The sequence below is a fragment of the Rhyacophila brunnea genome, unplaced genomic scaffold, assembly GCF_057557595.1.
Source record: "Rhyacophila brunnea isolate RB1 unplaced genomic scaffold, BYU_Rbru_1.0 scaffold_1, whole genome shotgun sequence".
In the NCBI taxonomy this organism is placed as follows: domain Eukaryota; kingdom Metazoa; phylum Arthropoda; class Insecta; order Trichoptera; family Rhyacophilidae; genus Rhyacophila; species Rhyacophila brunnea.
The window spans coordinates 15,329,292-15,347,814 of NW_028232751.1; the positions used below are offsets into that span (position 1 = coordinate 15,329,292).

At 33.0% G+C, this 18,523-nt stretch overlaps 1 protein-coding gene across 1 annotated transcript in view; it reads right to left on the reverse strand.

Annotated features, from left to right (window-relative positions):
- The window catches only part of fw (CUB and Sushi multiple domains furrowed), a 266,332-nt gene that overhangs the window by 62,133 nt on the left and 185,676 nt on the right, over positions 1-18,523 (reverse strand). The window contains exons 2-4 of the mRNA XM_085941650.1: positions 12,215-12,397; positions 5,403-5,612; positions 4,530-4,625 (exon numbers count right to left, since the gene is read on the reverse strand). Coding sequence (XP_085797776.1) covers positions 4,530-4,625; positions 5,403-5,612; positions 12,215-12,397 — 489 coding nt within the window. The remainder of the gene's footprint in view (positions 1-4,529; positions 4,626-5,402; positions 5,613-12,214; positions 12,398-18,523) is intronic.

Consider the following 18,523-nt stretch of genomic DNA (forward strand, 5'->3'; position numbering starts at 1 on the left):
AATTGACCCCCCCCTTCTCGGATTACGCGTCGACATAACGATTGTCTAATATTGACACCTCGTATCTGACATTCAATATTTTTGACAGGGGGTAGTTAGATTGTCATACAAAAACTATTAAATGAAAATAAATAAAAACAAAATTACGCTTAGTGCAAAAATAATTTAGTTCATTTTTAATATAACTGTATTTTTATTTTTATTTAATTTGAATAATTGATTTTATTTAACATTTTAACACGTTCCTGTCAAAAATATTGAATTATAGTATACGAGGTGTCAATGTTAGAACATCGATAATATGCCATATAACGATTTTATAACAAAGAGTTGGCTACAACGTAGAGAGATAATATGTCCGAAATTAGGAAAAAGTTGTATAACAAACATTTTACCTGTTCCCACAATAATTCTAGTGGGCTTCGGGTATATGGAGTCGTACTTTTTACACTAATTTGTGGAATAATTGAGGCGTGTATTGTCAAAGTGAACTTATTCCACTAACTTCAACAAATTTTTGGCAAAAGCCAAAAAACTGTTTACTGTGTTGATGTTACACAATATGCTTTTTGTATTGAAAAATGTTACCTTTGTTACTAACACCGATTTTGAAGTTGATTTTTCTACTGGATTGAATGCTATTAGGTTCTTCCATAGAAAAAATACTTGTTCAAAATTTTACCCTTTAAATTCTAGTATTTATAACTCATTTTCGTCAAGTAGTAGGATAAGTCCACCTTGAAAATACACCCCTCAATTATTATTGTAAACTGTTCGCTGTCTTAGCCGGCTCGCACATCACAATTCGCCTTGTGTGCCTAACGGCCATAAATCAAAAGTTGACAAAATTTCGACGAATGTTGCATCGTACATCCTCGCACATCTGCCCAGCGGCAAACGTCAAACACGAAAAAAGAGAAGTCTCTCGTCTGCCATTTTTATTGTGTTGATTGTATGAACAAACGTCAAACGCGGCGGCGTGAGCGAGCAATGACATTGTAGACAGAGACAAAGACAGAAATGACCGATGGCCGCCAGCTGTGCGCTTGCGCGGAGGTGACATTCCCGAGATCGACATGCACGCTTTGGCCATTGCAACTAGACGAATGTCGCAGGGTCGCAGAGTTGCAGTTGCATCGGCCAATCTGCGAAGGTCCATTTGATAACGTTTGTTTCTTGGTTTACAATGACGTCACATCGACGAATTCGTCGTAAGACGCATGCGGCGAGTTCTGATGTGCGAGCCCTCTCAATCTTAAAATATAAATAAACCGTTCTCCATCCAAGTTATTGTTTATTAGATTCATTACCCCCAAGATTAACGGTAGATAATGCGTGTTAGACGTTTTATGATTCTTATTGTGTTTGTTTGTGATCGCAAAAAAATATACACCAGCAAGCAGTTTTTGAATTCACATACACTTTGAGGGTGAAAGTGTAAAAGGTGGACATTTTAATTCGGTTTAAGTTTAAAGATATCACTTTATCTAGCTAGATGTCACTGGAAAAATAATGCTACAAATAATACATCCATGATTAAGTAGCTAATTAAAATATAAAATATTTAATTGCAGATCTATCTTCCAACAATATTATTGTTTTTCTAAAGCAGGTTTTTATATACTACTAGCTGAAGTACCCGGCTTCGCACGGGGTCGCTTCGTGGTTATATTTATCTTAGATATTTGAAAAATAATAAGAGGTAATTATTTCTTTAATATTAAAATATCTGTGTAATACAATATGGCAATATGAAAATAATTATAATAGGAGTAAAGGTCAAACATAAGAGCACTAAATTAATATCGAATCCAAAATATGAAAACGTTATTAATGTTATAAATATGTAGTAAAAAAAAAATCAAAATTGGATGGAACAAACAAACAACAAACTTTGTATGTTATATAATAATAATTTAGAAACCGCACACAACTGACAAAAGTTTCATCGCAATCGGATGAATGGTATAGGAACGCATACGAATAGTATAAGCAGATGATTTTATAATTCAGAAACCTTCGTGGCATGCGCATGACAACTCACCAAAGTTTCATTGCAATCGGATTAATGGTATAGGAACGCATACGAATAGAAGAAGAAGAAGATGGCTGTACTAATTCAAAAACCTTCGCGGGCTTGCGCACAACAACTGGTCAAAATTTCATCACAATCGGATGAATGGCATAAGAACGCATACAAATAGAAGAAGAAAAAGATGATTGTAGTAATTCAGAAACCTTTGCGGGCAAGGGCACAACAACTCACCAAAGTTTCATTGCAATCGGATGAATGGTATAGGAACGCATACGAATAGAAGAAGAAGAATATGGCTGTACTAATTCAAAAACCTTCGCGGGCTTGCGCACAACAACTGGTCAAAATTTCATCACAATCGGATGAATGGCATAAGAACGCATACAAATAGAAGAAGAAAAAGATGATTGTAGTAATTCAGAAACCTTTGCGGGCAAGGGCACAACAACTCACCAAAGTTTCATTGCAATCGGATGAATGGTATAGGAACGCATACGAATAGAAGAAGAAGAAGATGGTTGTACTAATTCAGAACTCTTCGCGGGCGTGCTCACAACAACTGGTCAAAATTTCATCGCAATCGGATGAATGGTATAAGAACGCATACAAATAGAAGAAGATAGAATAGAAGAAAAAGACAATAGTTGTAACAATTCAGAGACCTTTGCGGCGTGAGCACAACAGTTGATCAAAATTTCATTGCAATCGGATGAATGGTATAGGAACGCATACTAATAGAAGATAGAATAGAAGAAGAAGATGGTTGTACCAATTCAGAAACCTTCGTGGGTGTTGGCACAATTACTGACGAAAAATTTGTTGCAATCGGATGAATGGAATAGAAACGCATACGAATAGAAGAATATAGAATAGAAGAAGAAAAAGAAGAAGATAGTTGTACTAATTCAAAAACCATTGCGGGTGTTACCACAACAACTGACGAAGGTTTCATCGCAATCGGATAAATGGTATAGGGACCATACGAATAAAAGAAGATAGAATGAAGAAGAAGAAGAAGAAGATGGTTGTACTAATTCAGAAACCTTTGCGGGTGTAGGCACAATTACTAACGAAAATTTTATTGAAATCGGATGAATAGAATAGGAACGCATACGAATAGAAGAATATAGAATAGAAGAAGAAGAAGAAGAAGAAGATGGTTGTACTAATTAAAAAACCATTGCGGGTGTTACCACAATAACTGATGAAGGTTTCATTGCAATCGGATGAATGGTATAGGGACCATACGAATAAAAGAAGATAGAATGAAGAAGAAGCAGAAGATAGTTGTACTAATTCAGAAATCTTTGCGGGTGTTGGCACAATTACTGACGAAAATTTTATTGCAATCGGATGAATGGAATAGGAACGCATACGAATAGAAGAATATAGAATAGAAGAAGAAGAAGATGGTTGTACTAATTCAAAAACCATTGCGGGTGTTACCACAACAACTGATGAAGGTTTCATCGCAATCGGATAAATGGTATAGGGACCATACGAATAAAAGAAGATAGAATGAAGAAGAAGAAGAAAATGATGATTTTTCTAATTTAGAAACCTTCATGGGTGTGCATACAACCACTTGCCAAAATTTCATTGCAATCGGATGAATGGTATAGGAACCATACGAATAAAAGAAGATAGAATGAAGAAGAAGAAGAAAATGATGATTTTTCTAATTCAAAAACCTTTATGGGTGTGCAGTGCATACAACCACTTACCAAAATTTCATTGCAATCGGATGAATGGTATAGGAACCATACGAATAAAAGAAAATATAATGAAGAAGAAGAAGAAGATGATGATTTTCTAATTCAGAAACCTTTATGGGTATGCATACAACCACTTACCAAAATTTCATTGCAATCGGATGAATGGTATAGGAACGCATACGGGACAGACACACAGACAGACAGACATACAGACAGACAGACATTCATTTTTATATATTAGTATAGCCTATACTCTTCCCGCAAGTGCAAGCAATAAGTTTACAAAGTTTTATCGCAATCGGATGAACGGTATGGCTGCGCATTAAATACGAACAAACAAACACACAAATATTAATTTTTATATATTAGAAGATTGCACAGCCGTGGCACAACACGGTTTATCTAGCCTTGTTTATCCATAGAGATTTCCCTTCAGTTTCAATATTCTTTTCGTTTTATTACAGCCGATAAAAATATTTCCTAAGCAATACTTCCTTCATATTAGCTAAATGCCATACAGCAGGGGCCAAAGATCAGGAATTATTAGTCGTGTATTTCTAAAATTGCAACACCAACCGCTTGATTGAATAGCAATGATATGTATGTTACAATCCCTTTTTCTTTACAAAGTATAAATGTGTTTTTGTTCAGTTATTTTAATGAGGTATAAGTACATATCATAATATATATCATTATAGTGAACAAAAAAACACATACATATTTCTTAAGATTATACTAATCTCATAAAGTTATAATAATGTATGAGAATGGTTACTTACCGATTGTCCCTGGAAACCAAGCGCAAAGAGGATTTCTTTGAAGATCACTACTGCTGTTTCCCACTCTAATCTCGAGATCACGAAGAGGTTGATGACCTAAAAAATACAAAATAAAATAATTGAAGATCGTTTCTATATTTCATTACTATAGATTAAAAACATTGTTTTTGTTGAAACAAATAAAAACATCGGTAAACAATCAGAATCGATCAAATTTGTTCCGAAATAAAAATAAGAGAACAAAAAAAGAAATAAAATGTTACACTGCAAATCTCTTGTGGATACTTTAGCTATAGTTAATAATATATTTAAGAAAAGTATACTCAAATACAAAGTGTACCCTATCGTTGTCACGAATGTTGTGGAAATAATATGTCGGCACTGACTTTCCAGTGTAAATATCAGAAGATGACTATAATGATGATGATGATTTATATATTTACATCATTGTAAATTAAAATGAAAAGTTGAATTGAATTGAAAATTCTTTGTAACATAAAATACTGTCCTTATAATTATAATACGCAGGGTATAAGGAAAAAACAATAATTCTGTGGTTGCAGGGTAAAAGTTTTGACGAAATTAAGATTGTAATGCCAATGTGTGTAAAGAATTGTGTTTCTTTTTTCGTGTATCATACATTTTGTCACATGTAAGCAAAATAAATAGATACGTATTTTAATTTGTAGAAATAAAGCTTACATTTAGAAAATCATATTTGTTTAACACAAAGTAAAATACGACTTACGCATTTTTGATTTATTGACATATTTTGAACTTTTGAAATTTATTGCTAATTAAATTCAACACTTTAAAATATGTTCATTCACTATTCCTAGTAAATATCTACTTAAAAGTCAATAAATGGCTTACCACAACATCCTCTTGTAGTGACCCTCACGACCTTGACCGCGTAATGTCTCAGGAGGTCCACTTGCCACCAGGGCGACGCCTCCCTCTGAGTTTCCGTGCAGCGACGTCCGTCGTGTTCCGTTGTCCTCTCGCCGTCATTTCCGTTCCCGGCGCTTCCTCCTCGAACTGTCGTCGATTGGTTCGCTGGCTTCCTATATGCTACGTTCGTACCTATAGAAAGTGAAACAAAAAATATTATTAAGTGTCAACTTGACTTCAATGTCTAGCAATTTGGTCAGTCAAGACTCCTTTTAAATATCCTATTAATCCAGCGATATGAATATAAAATTATATGAGACGTTTATCTCCACAAACCAATAAAGTTCACATATTATTATGGTGAAAATCTAAAAAAAATATATGTAGGTACCGACGTTCCCTCTAATTTTTCTATTGTGTGTACGGAAAATCAATGCAACCGAGCAGTGGCGTAACTAGGGTTGTTGTCACCCGTCAATGAAGGGGCCGTCACCCGGTGCGGTGAATTTACACCCCCCCCCCCCCCACAAACACACACATACAATTTTTCATTAAAACTAAAAAATAGGAAATAAAATATATTAAATATGTACTAAATTTGCAGAACGTTTTTTTTATATTTATATTAAATCTATATACTTTTTGTATGTTAGGTTTTTTTTGTTCAATATTATAATTTCACTTGCGTGCTCGCGTTAGTTGCACTTGTCCTTCGCCTTCAGAGAAATGAGTCGAAGATTTGTGGTTGGTTGATGGTTTAGTGCGTTCGAGCAAAACTAAAATCTGGCAAAGGAAATTTTCTTTTACAATATTTTTATGTGAGGACTGTGCGGGGATGAAACATGTGTGAGGATGCGCGGCGCACACTTTACAGAGAGTATTGGTAGGTACTATATAACTTGTAATGATCGATGACTTTCAAAATCTATAGAAATAGATGTTTAAAACCGAAATCGATTATTTTAAAATGATGTAGATAAATTTATAATAATTATATATCCAAACACAATCAGATACAAATATTTATTAAAAAATGAACACATATCTGCTAAATTTAATATAAAATAGCCATAAAAAACTGAAGTTTATACCAACCAGTAGGTAGGTACGTCGTTTACCACAAATTATGAAGTATAGTTTTTTTGTTAAATAAACTCTTCATAAATAATAATTTAAAAATTTGTATTGTATCCTGAAAAAATACACTCGTCTTATACACTCAATTAAAATTCGATAACATGTTTAGTTACTAATCCACGAAAATATATCTACGTATCTACATACTTTCAAAATAATTATATTATATTGTTTTAGTAATTAATTATTTACCTCAAAATACTGGGATTTTATACGTTTAATCTCCTATATTATTATGTTACTTCTTGTAATATGAAACTATCAGATGGTTCCAAATGAAAGCGTGCCAAAAATACATATCCTTGCACCAAAAGTGTGTTAACTTTATACAGTATTTACTTATTTCATATTGTTAAATCAGTACTGTATTTTACTATGTATCTTTGATATAGGTGGATACATATCTCATAGATACAACATTAATATAGTAATCATACAAAGTATGTATAATAATTAGTATCTAAGTGTTCGATCAATAACATACAAACTTGTATGATAATATTGCGAACATGGCACTATTAGAAATGAATTCATGAATGGAGGACACTTTCCCGGAAATCCGGCCAAGCGGATAATCGATTGGATAAAATATTATATTGCATAGTATATAATTAAGTGAAGTATATGAGGAAAATCGAGCTTTGCAATTTATTCATATTTTTATATAATCACTAACTCCATTTGATACTTCCTTGTCGTATGGAAAGTAACTTATCAGTTTACATGTATTTGAACTGAACGATGCCCAAGTGGCAAAGTATCCGCTTAGTAAGTCGAGGTTGTTGGGTGCAAAGCCCGGGTCTGACATGCACATTTTTAATGTGTGTTTGAATCCAGAGCATGAACCTATTAGATCGAGAAAGTCGCCAACATCAATTTCTCGTAAAAAAAAATGTTGTGAAACCTCTTCGTGAGGGGGCCAAGATCCACACTGAATTGTAGACCCAATTAAAAATAAATAAATATATTATATATTTAATTATAAGTGCCTACTAGTACCTAGTTACTTGATGACAATTTTAGTTATATTCAAACTAAAACGAATTTTATACACTTCCAGGGTTTATCTCAGGCTCACCTTGTTATTTTGTCTCTATATAGCCTGAAGAAACCAACATGTGAAATCGGGGTTGCAAAAATCAAATAATAATATAATATGTAGGTAGGTACTAAAGTACAGTAGACTCCCGATTATCCGGGCTAATGGTGAGGAGAGGCGGCAGGGATAAACGAAAAACACGGATAATCCGAAATATAGTTTTTTTCTATTTAAAATATTATTATACATTTCTAAAGCAGACAATTATTTTAACATGTTTATTACTGATTATTTATTAAGAACATCTGTCATTTTGGTTTGTTTGCAGGAATCTTTTAATGATTTTCTAATATCGGTTCGAATTTTCCTAAAAGCTATTATATCATTTTGTAGGTACACCGTATCGTGCATGGATAATTCGCAAACCGGATAATCAGCCAACGGATAATCGGGAGTTTACAATACACTATTTGATTGATTGTGGATACAGCTTACTTATATTATGTAATACGGGTTCTAATTACAGTCGAACGTCATATTATTAAAGAATGAAAAAAAGGGATTGGAAATTGAAAAATATAGATGTATGTGAAAGAACGGAGTTGATTTCTGATACGAATGTGGGACGAATTAGCCACAATATAGAAATCGCACTATACAGGTCCATATTAAAGTAGGTACTTTGGACAGAATATATTTCTCTCTCGACCATGTCCGATCCTAATAGGATCATATCGTCACTGTTCTGGCAGAAGACACTAATTAGAAAAAATGACATATTGAGTTAGTTATACCAAAATGTTCCTTATTTCAAACTTTACCGTCTGGAAACCTTCTTAATAAATAAACAGTCTTTATTTTAAAGTCATCCTTTTTACGATTACTTAATAAACTCACATGATAGACCATTTCAAACATTTTAACAACTTCAAAGTCAAATTACTCAAAACTAGTATTCTCCAGTTAGTGTGTTCTGCCAGAACAGAGACGATATGGGCCTCCACAGGGTAGAGGTTTGTATTAACAGATTTTGTTTTTTACGAGAAATGGATGTCAGCCACTTGCTCAATCTATTAGGTCCATACCCTGCCCTGACTCACACACAAATTGAAAAACAATATGTGTACTTGCCAGACCCAGGATTCGAACCTGAGACCCACGGCGTGATAGTTTTACGCTTAAGCCGCGCGGCCACCGTGGGTGTATTTACAAAAATAAAAACGCAATAAGATAAAAAGTCGAAGAACTAGTATAATAATAAATTTGACAATAAGCTATTTACTGCATGGTTAGTACTTTATATTAATTGTGAAGTTTGTTACATGGTAGTATTCCATTTCAGAGTTTTTATAAAAGTTATCATCTTTGGATAGTTTTATAACCCGAACTTAATAATACTTGTAGAATTTTGATAAAATAATTAAAAATAATCATTAATAATATATGCAATATAATCCTACCTGATTAATTTAGGTATTATTATGTTTGATGCGGAAGAATATTGTGTTTTCGTTATAGATATACCATCATAAATCGTCAGGTGTTCGAATTTTGAATTAAACTCAACCTAGTATAAACAGTATTAAATGATACGTCAAATGTTAGCATGTGGCGCCCTCACTCAGCGGACAACTTATACTGGTGGAATTTTATCTTTAGAAAACCCCGACATCGTTACAAATGATTTTAAATTAAACACCCATTCATTGAAAAAATTTCCCTCAAAAAACATTCATTTATAAAATAAAATCGGTTCTGAGCATATCGTTCTATATTTAAAAAAAAGCAACGTACAGCCACCAAAGAGGAACTTCTTTTTATTAATTAATAAAATGTATTAAAATGATTAACCAATTACAAATGCAAATTATGTATCGAAAATAATTGGTAAGTTTCAAAAATTTTAATTTAAAAAAAATATATGGCGAGACAATAATAACAGCCTATCAAAAATTAATGATAAGTTTTTAATTTTTGAAAGTTTCGTCAAAATAATTAATTAAAAATCAAGTAGGTACATAAGTACACAAAAACACGGTTATTTTTTTAATCGGCTGTACTAGCTGTTAACGTAAATCATTATTATTATCCGTATCAAAGCGCTATGTGCTCTCGTCCAATTATAAGCTTAAAGTTCAATTTGAAAAACAAATTGCGTTCGTGAGGTGTATTAACTCGAGTGAGTTGAGAATATGAAATAAACTCAATTGCAAATTGCAACAATACTAATTGTTATAAATCTCGCTCTAAAAAAATAACTATCTTAAGCCGTGTTTACGGATGAGTCGAATTTGCAAAATGAGACTTGCTGTTTTAGTCAATTGTATTCAGTCACCGCCATCTTTAAGATTAATAAAGCCTGAGCATAACTTTTTGCACAAGCAACGAGTGGTTCACTTTTCAGCTGTCAAAATCAGATCGCTGATTGCTTGACATATTGATTCGCCCTTTCTCGTTTCAAATTGAATTATAAAAAATTCTCAAATCAAATATATTAATAAATTATAAATAATATACATTCCTGTTATTCATCAGCTGTCAAAGTCAGACTAGTCCTTCACACAAAAACCGGTGGTTATATCGATTTCCAAAAAATATGTAACATTTATCTATGCATTACATTTGTAGGTGTGTTAATGCTAGTGTATTATATATCATGTTACCCGTTAACAACATTTACAAAATTTATTTATTTATTGTTATATAATTTTACTCGTAAATAATACTTACATAAATATAGCCTCAAATCTTGATACACAATCTTTACAATGAAAAATAAATAGACACTCCAAAATAAATAAAGTTTTATGAATATAGTAACAATGTAGAATGTTTTCTCCAGAAATTTGTTTATAAACATTATATGTATATATTATATATTATTATATTTATTATGACACAATATTGGTTATGTTTACAACACGTGCTTTTTACTAGGTTGTATTGAACGACCAACTAAGTGAAACTATGCACATGTACCCTTGAGACCGAAATGAATATAATCATAATAATAATTTATGTATTACATCGGCGCGCGCAACTTCATCACACGCCGAAAGAAGTATAACTTAAAAAACGGTTCGATAGCTAAATTTAATTGAGAAATGCTGATAGAGCCTAATCCATTGACAGTAATAATCTTGAAAATGAGCTAAAGATAAAATGTATGCCAAGCAACATAAGTTGTCTCAGCCGAACGGTCGGTGACAGTAAACCGATACTTGAAATGCACCCTGTACGAAATACTGATAATCATAATATTATTATTATAATATTAAGACTTGAAAATGAGGTACCTTGGTAGATAACCAAAAGCATGGCATTGAAAAAGTGCTAGGCTCATCCACATATGTGGTATTTTTTTTACCCGTCAATAGAACATAGTCAGGGTGGGGCCAGGGCTAGATTTACGGTAGCAGATGGTAGGGAGGTAGATGGTAATATTTATAATAGGGCCCCCAGAAATAACGTCATTTTACAAAACACTAAATATTTTTTTTTGATTTTTTGCTGTGTGACATTGTATAATTGTCTTTCATTCATGAATGTTTTGGCTGATTCACGCAAAATTGATAATTTTTGCAGCACTACGATGGCTTCTGATCTGAATATTTATTAGCATGGTTAAGGTTAAGCTGCTTTAAGGTTAGTTCATACTTATATTATATTGTTATTATTTTTTCAGACCTTGGGGTAAACGTCAGCATGGGGGGCATTGGCTATAGCTCATTTAGCCCAATGATAAATATGGCCCGGTGAAGACGGATATTATGCAACAGCGTACTGTGTGCTTCGTTTGACATCCCACACCTCATCTAGTCCATTAAAATGGATGGGCCATGTACACAGTACATAAGCCGGCTCGCACATCACAACTCGCCTCGTGTGCCTGACCGCCATAAATCAAAACTTTCGAGAACGGGCGGCCGGTGTTGCATGATACAACCTCGCACATCTGCCTAGCGACATCGAAGTTCACCGCATCGCGGCTGCTCCGAACGCGGTGACAGTCTGGAGAGAAATGGTCGATTGTGCGGCTGTGCGCATGCGCGGAGTCGATATTGGCCGATATCGACATGCAGGCTCTGGCCAACGCAACTCGACGCATGCGGCAGCGTCGCAGTTGCATCAGCCAATCTGCGAAGCTCCATTTGATATCGTTCGTTTCTTGGTTTACGATGACGTCACATCGACAAATTCATCGTAAGACGCATGCGGCGAGTTCTGATGTGCGAGCCCTCTAAGAGTTAAGTATGACAAATTACGTATAGAAAGACAAGAAAATAGAAGACATATTATCGAATTAGTTTTGAACACCTTCGTGGTCCAAACCTGAAGGAAAGCTGTGATGGACAGACCTTTATGAGAAGGCTTTACCAGACGGATGCTGAAGAAGGCCAATACACAGTATGTAGCGCCAGGAATAAGGATTGTGCCCACAGAAAATAATTTTAAATCAATATAATTAAAAAATAATATAGGTAAAAGCCCTAAGTAATTTTACTAAATATTTATAAATTATTTAAACGTCGTGTACCTACTATTAAAATAATAATATTGATAGTGAAATATTAATTATCTATTGTTGAAGGCACATAAATAAAGATTGAATACTGACCACAGAATGGTAGTTCACCCATCCATTCCCCCATGGGATTACACCTCCTTTCGTTTTGCCCGAAGAGCTCGTAACCCTGGTCGCAGGAATAAGTTGCGATGGTATCTGGGGCCAGGTTCTCGTTCGAGAGCTTCACCTGCGCATTCATCGGTACAGCTGGGTGTCCACATTTTACTTGTGATGCTGAAACAAATGAAATAAAAACCACGATTAATGCCACGTCCAAATTTTATATAAAACTAAAATGAGAGTAAAAAGTAGATAAGTAAATATATATAATAAATGATAATGTTTTTTAGAATAATGCATGTCATTACTATGGTATTTACTACAATTTTAGTTACACTTCGCGAATATAATCTACTAGCTGAAGTACCCGGCTTTGCACGAGGTCGCTTCATTTGATATACATAATAATATACATAATTATATATATCTTTCTTAAAAAAAAATTCTTCAATATAAAAATATATATATCTAGGCATTTTTAAGGTATATACAGGTACAAATGAAAATATTCTGACAGCCAAATTTAACAAAAGGAATTTAAATCGAATCCAAAATATGCAAAAACTGTGTCGTAAAAATTCAAAAATGGAATTTGGCAGGAAATGTATTGTGAACAAACAAACTTTGTATTTTGTATAATAATTATGATAGAAGTCAGATAGATAGATAAATTATCAGTACTAATAATAAAATAATTGTGTAATAAAGTATTGGTTTGTGATTACGACATATTTTCCCTTTGATCAGTATTTTGACTATTTCCAAGCACAGAATGTAGATTTGGGCCGGGCATGTCACTCGGCGAATGGATAAGTTTGGCAGATGTACATGACAGCGAATAACTGAGGACCGAGAAGTGTGATGAGTGGAAGGAGCCAGGGCGTAGAACCATGAGAGTACCGCGACGTCATCTATACTCTCATACTCCCTAAGCCCAGACGCACATTGAAAATCGTCTCGACTGGGATATATTCATAAATACTGGGCGCAATGTTGCAACTTTTTTTCCGTGCGCGTAGGCCCCATGCCGGGACTGTGACGTCATGCGGCTAGCCAAAATGAATGAAAAAGCAGCTCTGCTCATGTATCAGTGTTACGTTTTTGTATTATATTTGCCCCACATGTCGAGTGAAATTCGTCGCTTGCGACACCAGCTGTGTGTTTCATACTAAAATGTTGCATTAAATTACATATGTTTTGTGAATACCAATAAAATCACATCGACGTGTTGCAGTCGAGATGAGTTTGGATGTGCAATATTCCAGCATTACATCACCTGATTTCCTCACATTAAAATCGTCGTTGCATTGAATATAAAACCTGCATTTGTGGTTATACCTAACCTTCTAGATGTGCAACGGTTGTTATGATGATGATTATAATTTATCTTTGTGATTCTAATTTATTAAAATATTAGTCTATTTATAGCAGAAGGCGACGATTTGATATAGGTACCTACATATTATAATTGGCAAACTATTAAATGTAGCCATATTGATTTTGATATTTCATATTCAAAATTGTTACGAGAAACGATTTAACATTAATCTGACAGCAACGTTTGAGCTGTGTCGAACGGTTTTTCTATCGGATATTCAGAATAATAATAAATAATCGACATTGACCAACTTTTGTAAGAAAAAGCTTGAAGAAATTGAATTTAATCTTCCGCTTTTCATTGGCTTATCCACCGTAAATCCGCAATTATTTTTATCTCTCTGAATCGAATTTGGGTTAAGATGTTTTTATTATTGAAATCACTTGATTTCATTCTAAATCGATTTCTTTGGCATACCTATACACATTTATAAGAAAATACTAAAATAATGTTTCCAATTATTTTACTTCGAATAAAATTTGTTCATTTTATCATGTAGGTACTAATTATTTATTAAATTATAACAATAATTTCAATAACATGTATAAACAAGTAAATTCAAGAGTCTTTCTGTCAATATGTTGAACAGGGAATCGGTTAACTATTACTATTTCATATCACCTTCTCTATTTTATATAAATTACATGATAAATAATACACTAGCATTAACACACCTTCTACAAATGTAATGCATAGATCAATGCTACATATTTTTTGGAAATCGATATTACCACCAGTTTTTGTGTGAAGGACTAGTCTGACTTTGACAGCTGATGAATAACAGGAATGTATATTATTTATTAATATGTAACACTGAGAGTTAATTTGTTTGATTTGAGAATTTTTTATAATTCAATTTGAAATGAGAAAGGGCGAATCAATATGTCAAGCAATCTGGGATCTGATTTTGACAGCTGAAAAGTGGACCACTCTTTGCTTATACAAAAAGTTATGCTCAGGCTTTATTAATCTAAAGATGGCGGTGGTAGGATTGATTAAAATTTGAGGTATTACTTTTTTAAATAATAAATTTCCACTTATTAAATTAGAGAACATTAATTCGGAATAAATATTTTCTAATAATTGCGGTGGGTACTTACTTACCTTTTAGACATTCTGAATGCTTCCGGTAATTATTAATACAATTTTCTTTATTAAAGTCGTGTAAATTAAATTCATTCAGTATTACAAAAAGGTAATTACGTAAGTACCTGTCTACCGTAAATATTATAAAATATTTATTTCGAATTAATGTCTAATTTTATCTAAGTGAAGGATAATAATTGTTTTCGAATAATAAAATTGATGTGAGTATCTCAAACAAATATGAATCGCCGTGCCTGTTTCGTACAAGTTACTTACATATTGCAATAACAAATAAATGTGTAAGTATATATTTTTATGGCTTGCTGAAGAAGGAATATCCAATTATAAATACCCATGTCTTTACTACAATTAATGCTGTATATATTGTTCAATTCATTCACTTACAATCAATATAATGCCTGGGCCACACCGAAAACAAGTCGCGCGACAACTCGTTAAATTTTACGATAATTATCATGCTTATCGTAAAATTTAACGAGTTGTCGCGCGACTTGTTTTCGGTGTGGACCAGGCATAATGGACCTTGAGATAATAATATATTAAACCATCATTAAATATATATTATATTATAACAGCAAATAATAACACAAAATGTTGCAATTTATCTAAAATTACGGATCAAATACAAACCTTTATACAAGGTTTCCGAATATATTCTACTGTATAATGGTATTTATTAATAAAATAAAAGATATAATACAAGCATTGAGAAAAAAACGATAAAATGGTTATATAACTATGGACATATTATGTACTCCAGTATGGGTATATTTTAAATATTAATGAACGGCTATTACAATAATACCCTGTTATGATATTAATATATTAATATACATATATACACTCAAGGTGGCCGCGCGGCTTAAGCGTCCGACTATAACGCCGTGGTTCCCAGGTTCGAATCGTCGGTCTGGCAAGTACACATATTGTTTTTCAATTTGTGTGTGAGTCAGGGTATGGACTTAATAGGTTGAGCAAGTGGCTGACATCCATTTCTCGTAAAATACAAAATCTGTTAATACAAACCTCTACTCTCTGGAGGCCCATATGATCCTATTAGGATCGGACATGGTCGAAAAAAAAATATGCTTATAACGTGTTAATTTCTAATACGAGAAAATACAGAGAGTTATAATGACATACACATAATCTTTCGTACAGTCTGCAGATTTGTCAGACTTAGATCCGAAAGATATTTCCAAATTAATAATTTTCGAGTTTTACACGGCACGTTGGCCCGTAAAGATTTTTTTAAATAAAATTGTATGGTGCTGCAATGATAGTGACATGAAATAATTTCGTTGATATTTTTTTTTCTTTAAAAATAATAAAAATAAAATACTATTCTGTCGTCAAACCTTTCGAAATTCTTTGTTTATCGCGTTACGTAAAATCAATCTGATTCAAAGTCGCTTTCCCAACGCGTATACGATTATAATGATTAGATTACTTATTCTCCAGAGAATAACGTTTTAACAATTAGTTATCTTCCTTAAATGGATGTGGTGTATTTTATCAAAATGACTTTCATAACCTCGGCTCGTTTTCTCACTCAATACAATAAAAAAAATCCCACAGAGTTTCACCTGTAACTAAACGCAGTCAGTTCCAAGTTCACACGTCAAGTCACGTTAAAAAACGCGTCACATGTTGTCAAGTGCAGGGAGGCTGCGATAAACTAGCATCCACTGGCGGTACTTTACAGCAGCTGTGGCCATATTGATATTTTTTAATCTCAAGAATATGTTTTTTCTTACCATTGAAAATCCTGACGAATAAAAAATATGTTATAAGTAAGCACATACATAGGTATTTTTTTTATATTTTCCATACATCATTTATATGTAACGGACGTCAATCAACAGTGGGATGTTTACAAATATTTACCGCAAGTTAATTGGTACGACCGTAAAAAATATATTCAGAGAATATACTCGTACATACATAATTGTTGAAACATAGTAAATACTTAATGTTATATTAGTTTTTTTACGAAAAAATATTTGCACTGAATAGTATTTGCTACCACAGTCAAATTTAAGTAAGTACCTACTAGCAATGACATTATTAATGAACAACGCACTCAGTACAGTAGCTAGCAAGTAAATTCGCGCATAGCGACATTCGAACATGTATAGGTAGACGTCACGCATGTCATGCGATATCACGCATCGGGAATTTATAGCAATATTACCTTTATTGTAATGGCGTTAGAACAGTGTTTCTAGTGTCAATGTTAATTTGAGCGAACCCGTTCGAACCGAATCATTCGGCAGACCCGACAAAAGGCATCGGGAATTTATAGCAATATCACCTTTATTGTAATGGCGTTAGAACAGATTATGCAATTCGGCAGACCCGATAAAAAAGTGAGTGTCATTATTTTTCCAGATGCTTCGTCCATATTAATGTCATTGCCTACTAGCTATAATATGTTCGAAAAGTAGAGGGACTGACTGGATCAATGAAAGGCTGCCACACAGTATTTCAAAATGTAACGTCATATTGTAAAAGGCATTAATACATTTCTCGTCAAAAATTCTCCCATACAGACAGTTCGTCATCATGTTTCGAGCTTATCGCCCTGTTTTAATCAATAATTATGTTTAGTTTTGGTTTCTACTGTGGAAATTGTACTGTATTGTATTGTTTAGTAAGATAAGTTTTTGTTCAAACTTGAGTCTCGATTAAATTTTAATCAAACCAAGAGATCACTTTACAATAAGTTAGTACTATGGTGAAATTGTAGAATTTTTCATCAATAATTGTGTCGCTAGATTTCAAAATCAGTTAAGTCCATAATAGATGAATAGGAGAAAAACGGCTTTTTCTTTTCTCAAATACACAGTTACAAAGGTGAAAGTTTATATTATTTCGAGTATAGAATATCTAAAATTAATAAATTCCACATTTTGATAATGCAGAAATGTTAGAAAGTAGTAGTTCTTCAGCAATTCACATAAAAGTAAAAAATACCTAAAGGTAGACTTGGCTGATTTTGAAATGCAGCGACACAATTATGATTGAGTATACTGTATTAATTACATACGGTAGAGAAGTACCAGAGTGCCCGTCTCTTAAACGGTAGGTACGGATTCGAATCCCTATCAAAAAATCACTATAGCAATAGTTGTTTGATTCAATAATCATAATTTGATCCATGGCAAAAAGTCAATTGGTTTGGAAAATGAATGATAATTATTCATCGTAAAAAATCTGCGAAAAAGTATAATATGCTCGATATTTATTTACTAGGTATATTTTTGCAGCGAATGGTGGTAGTAGACTGTTAAGATCCGCCAGAAACAGTGCACATTAAACTTTGTTAGTCATACGTATTTTTATTACAACGTTTTTCTTAGGTCGTATTCTTATTTGTCCGGTACAAATATTGCAATCGATTTTTAACTAACTTCCCGACGAGCTAGACACTTGAAACTTTCAGAATATATCAGAACACGATGCCAATGCATTTTATAATACTTTTAGCCATCTTTAAGTAGAATTGAATTCATTTTCAGTTAATTCTGTTTTCTATGAAAAGTTATTTCGATACCATTATTGGTTGCTAGGGGGCCCTAGCAACTAAATTATTAAATACTATATACGTGCGTTACTATGGAAATCAATATGAAATGACATTGCATTATTCAGTATTTCGGTTGTATATAAAAAGTTCTTTTTATCTTGTAATTATTTTTAATGAATTAAGACTACAATTTACAGATGGTGTTAGTTAGTTTTTAAAAATTAATTAAACTCTATTGAAACCAAACCATAATAATTTTGGTATACTTTGGGCAATACGACAAAAC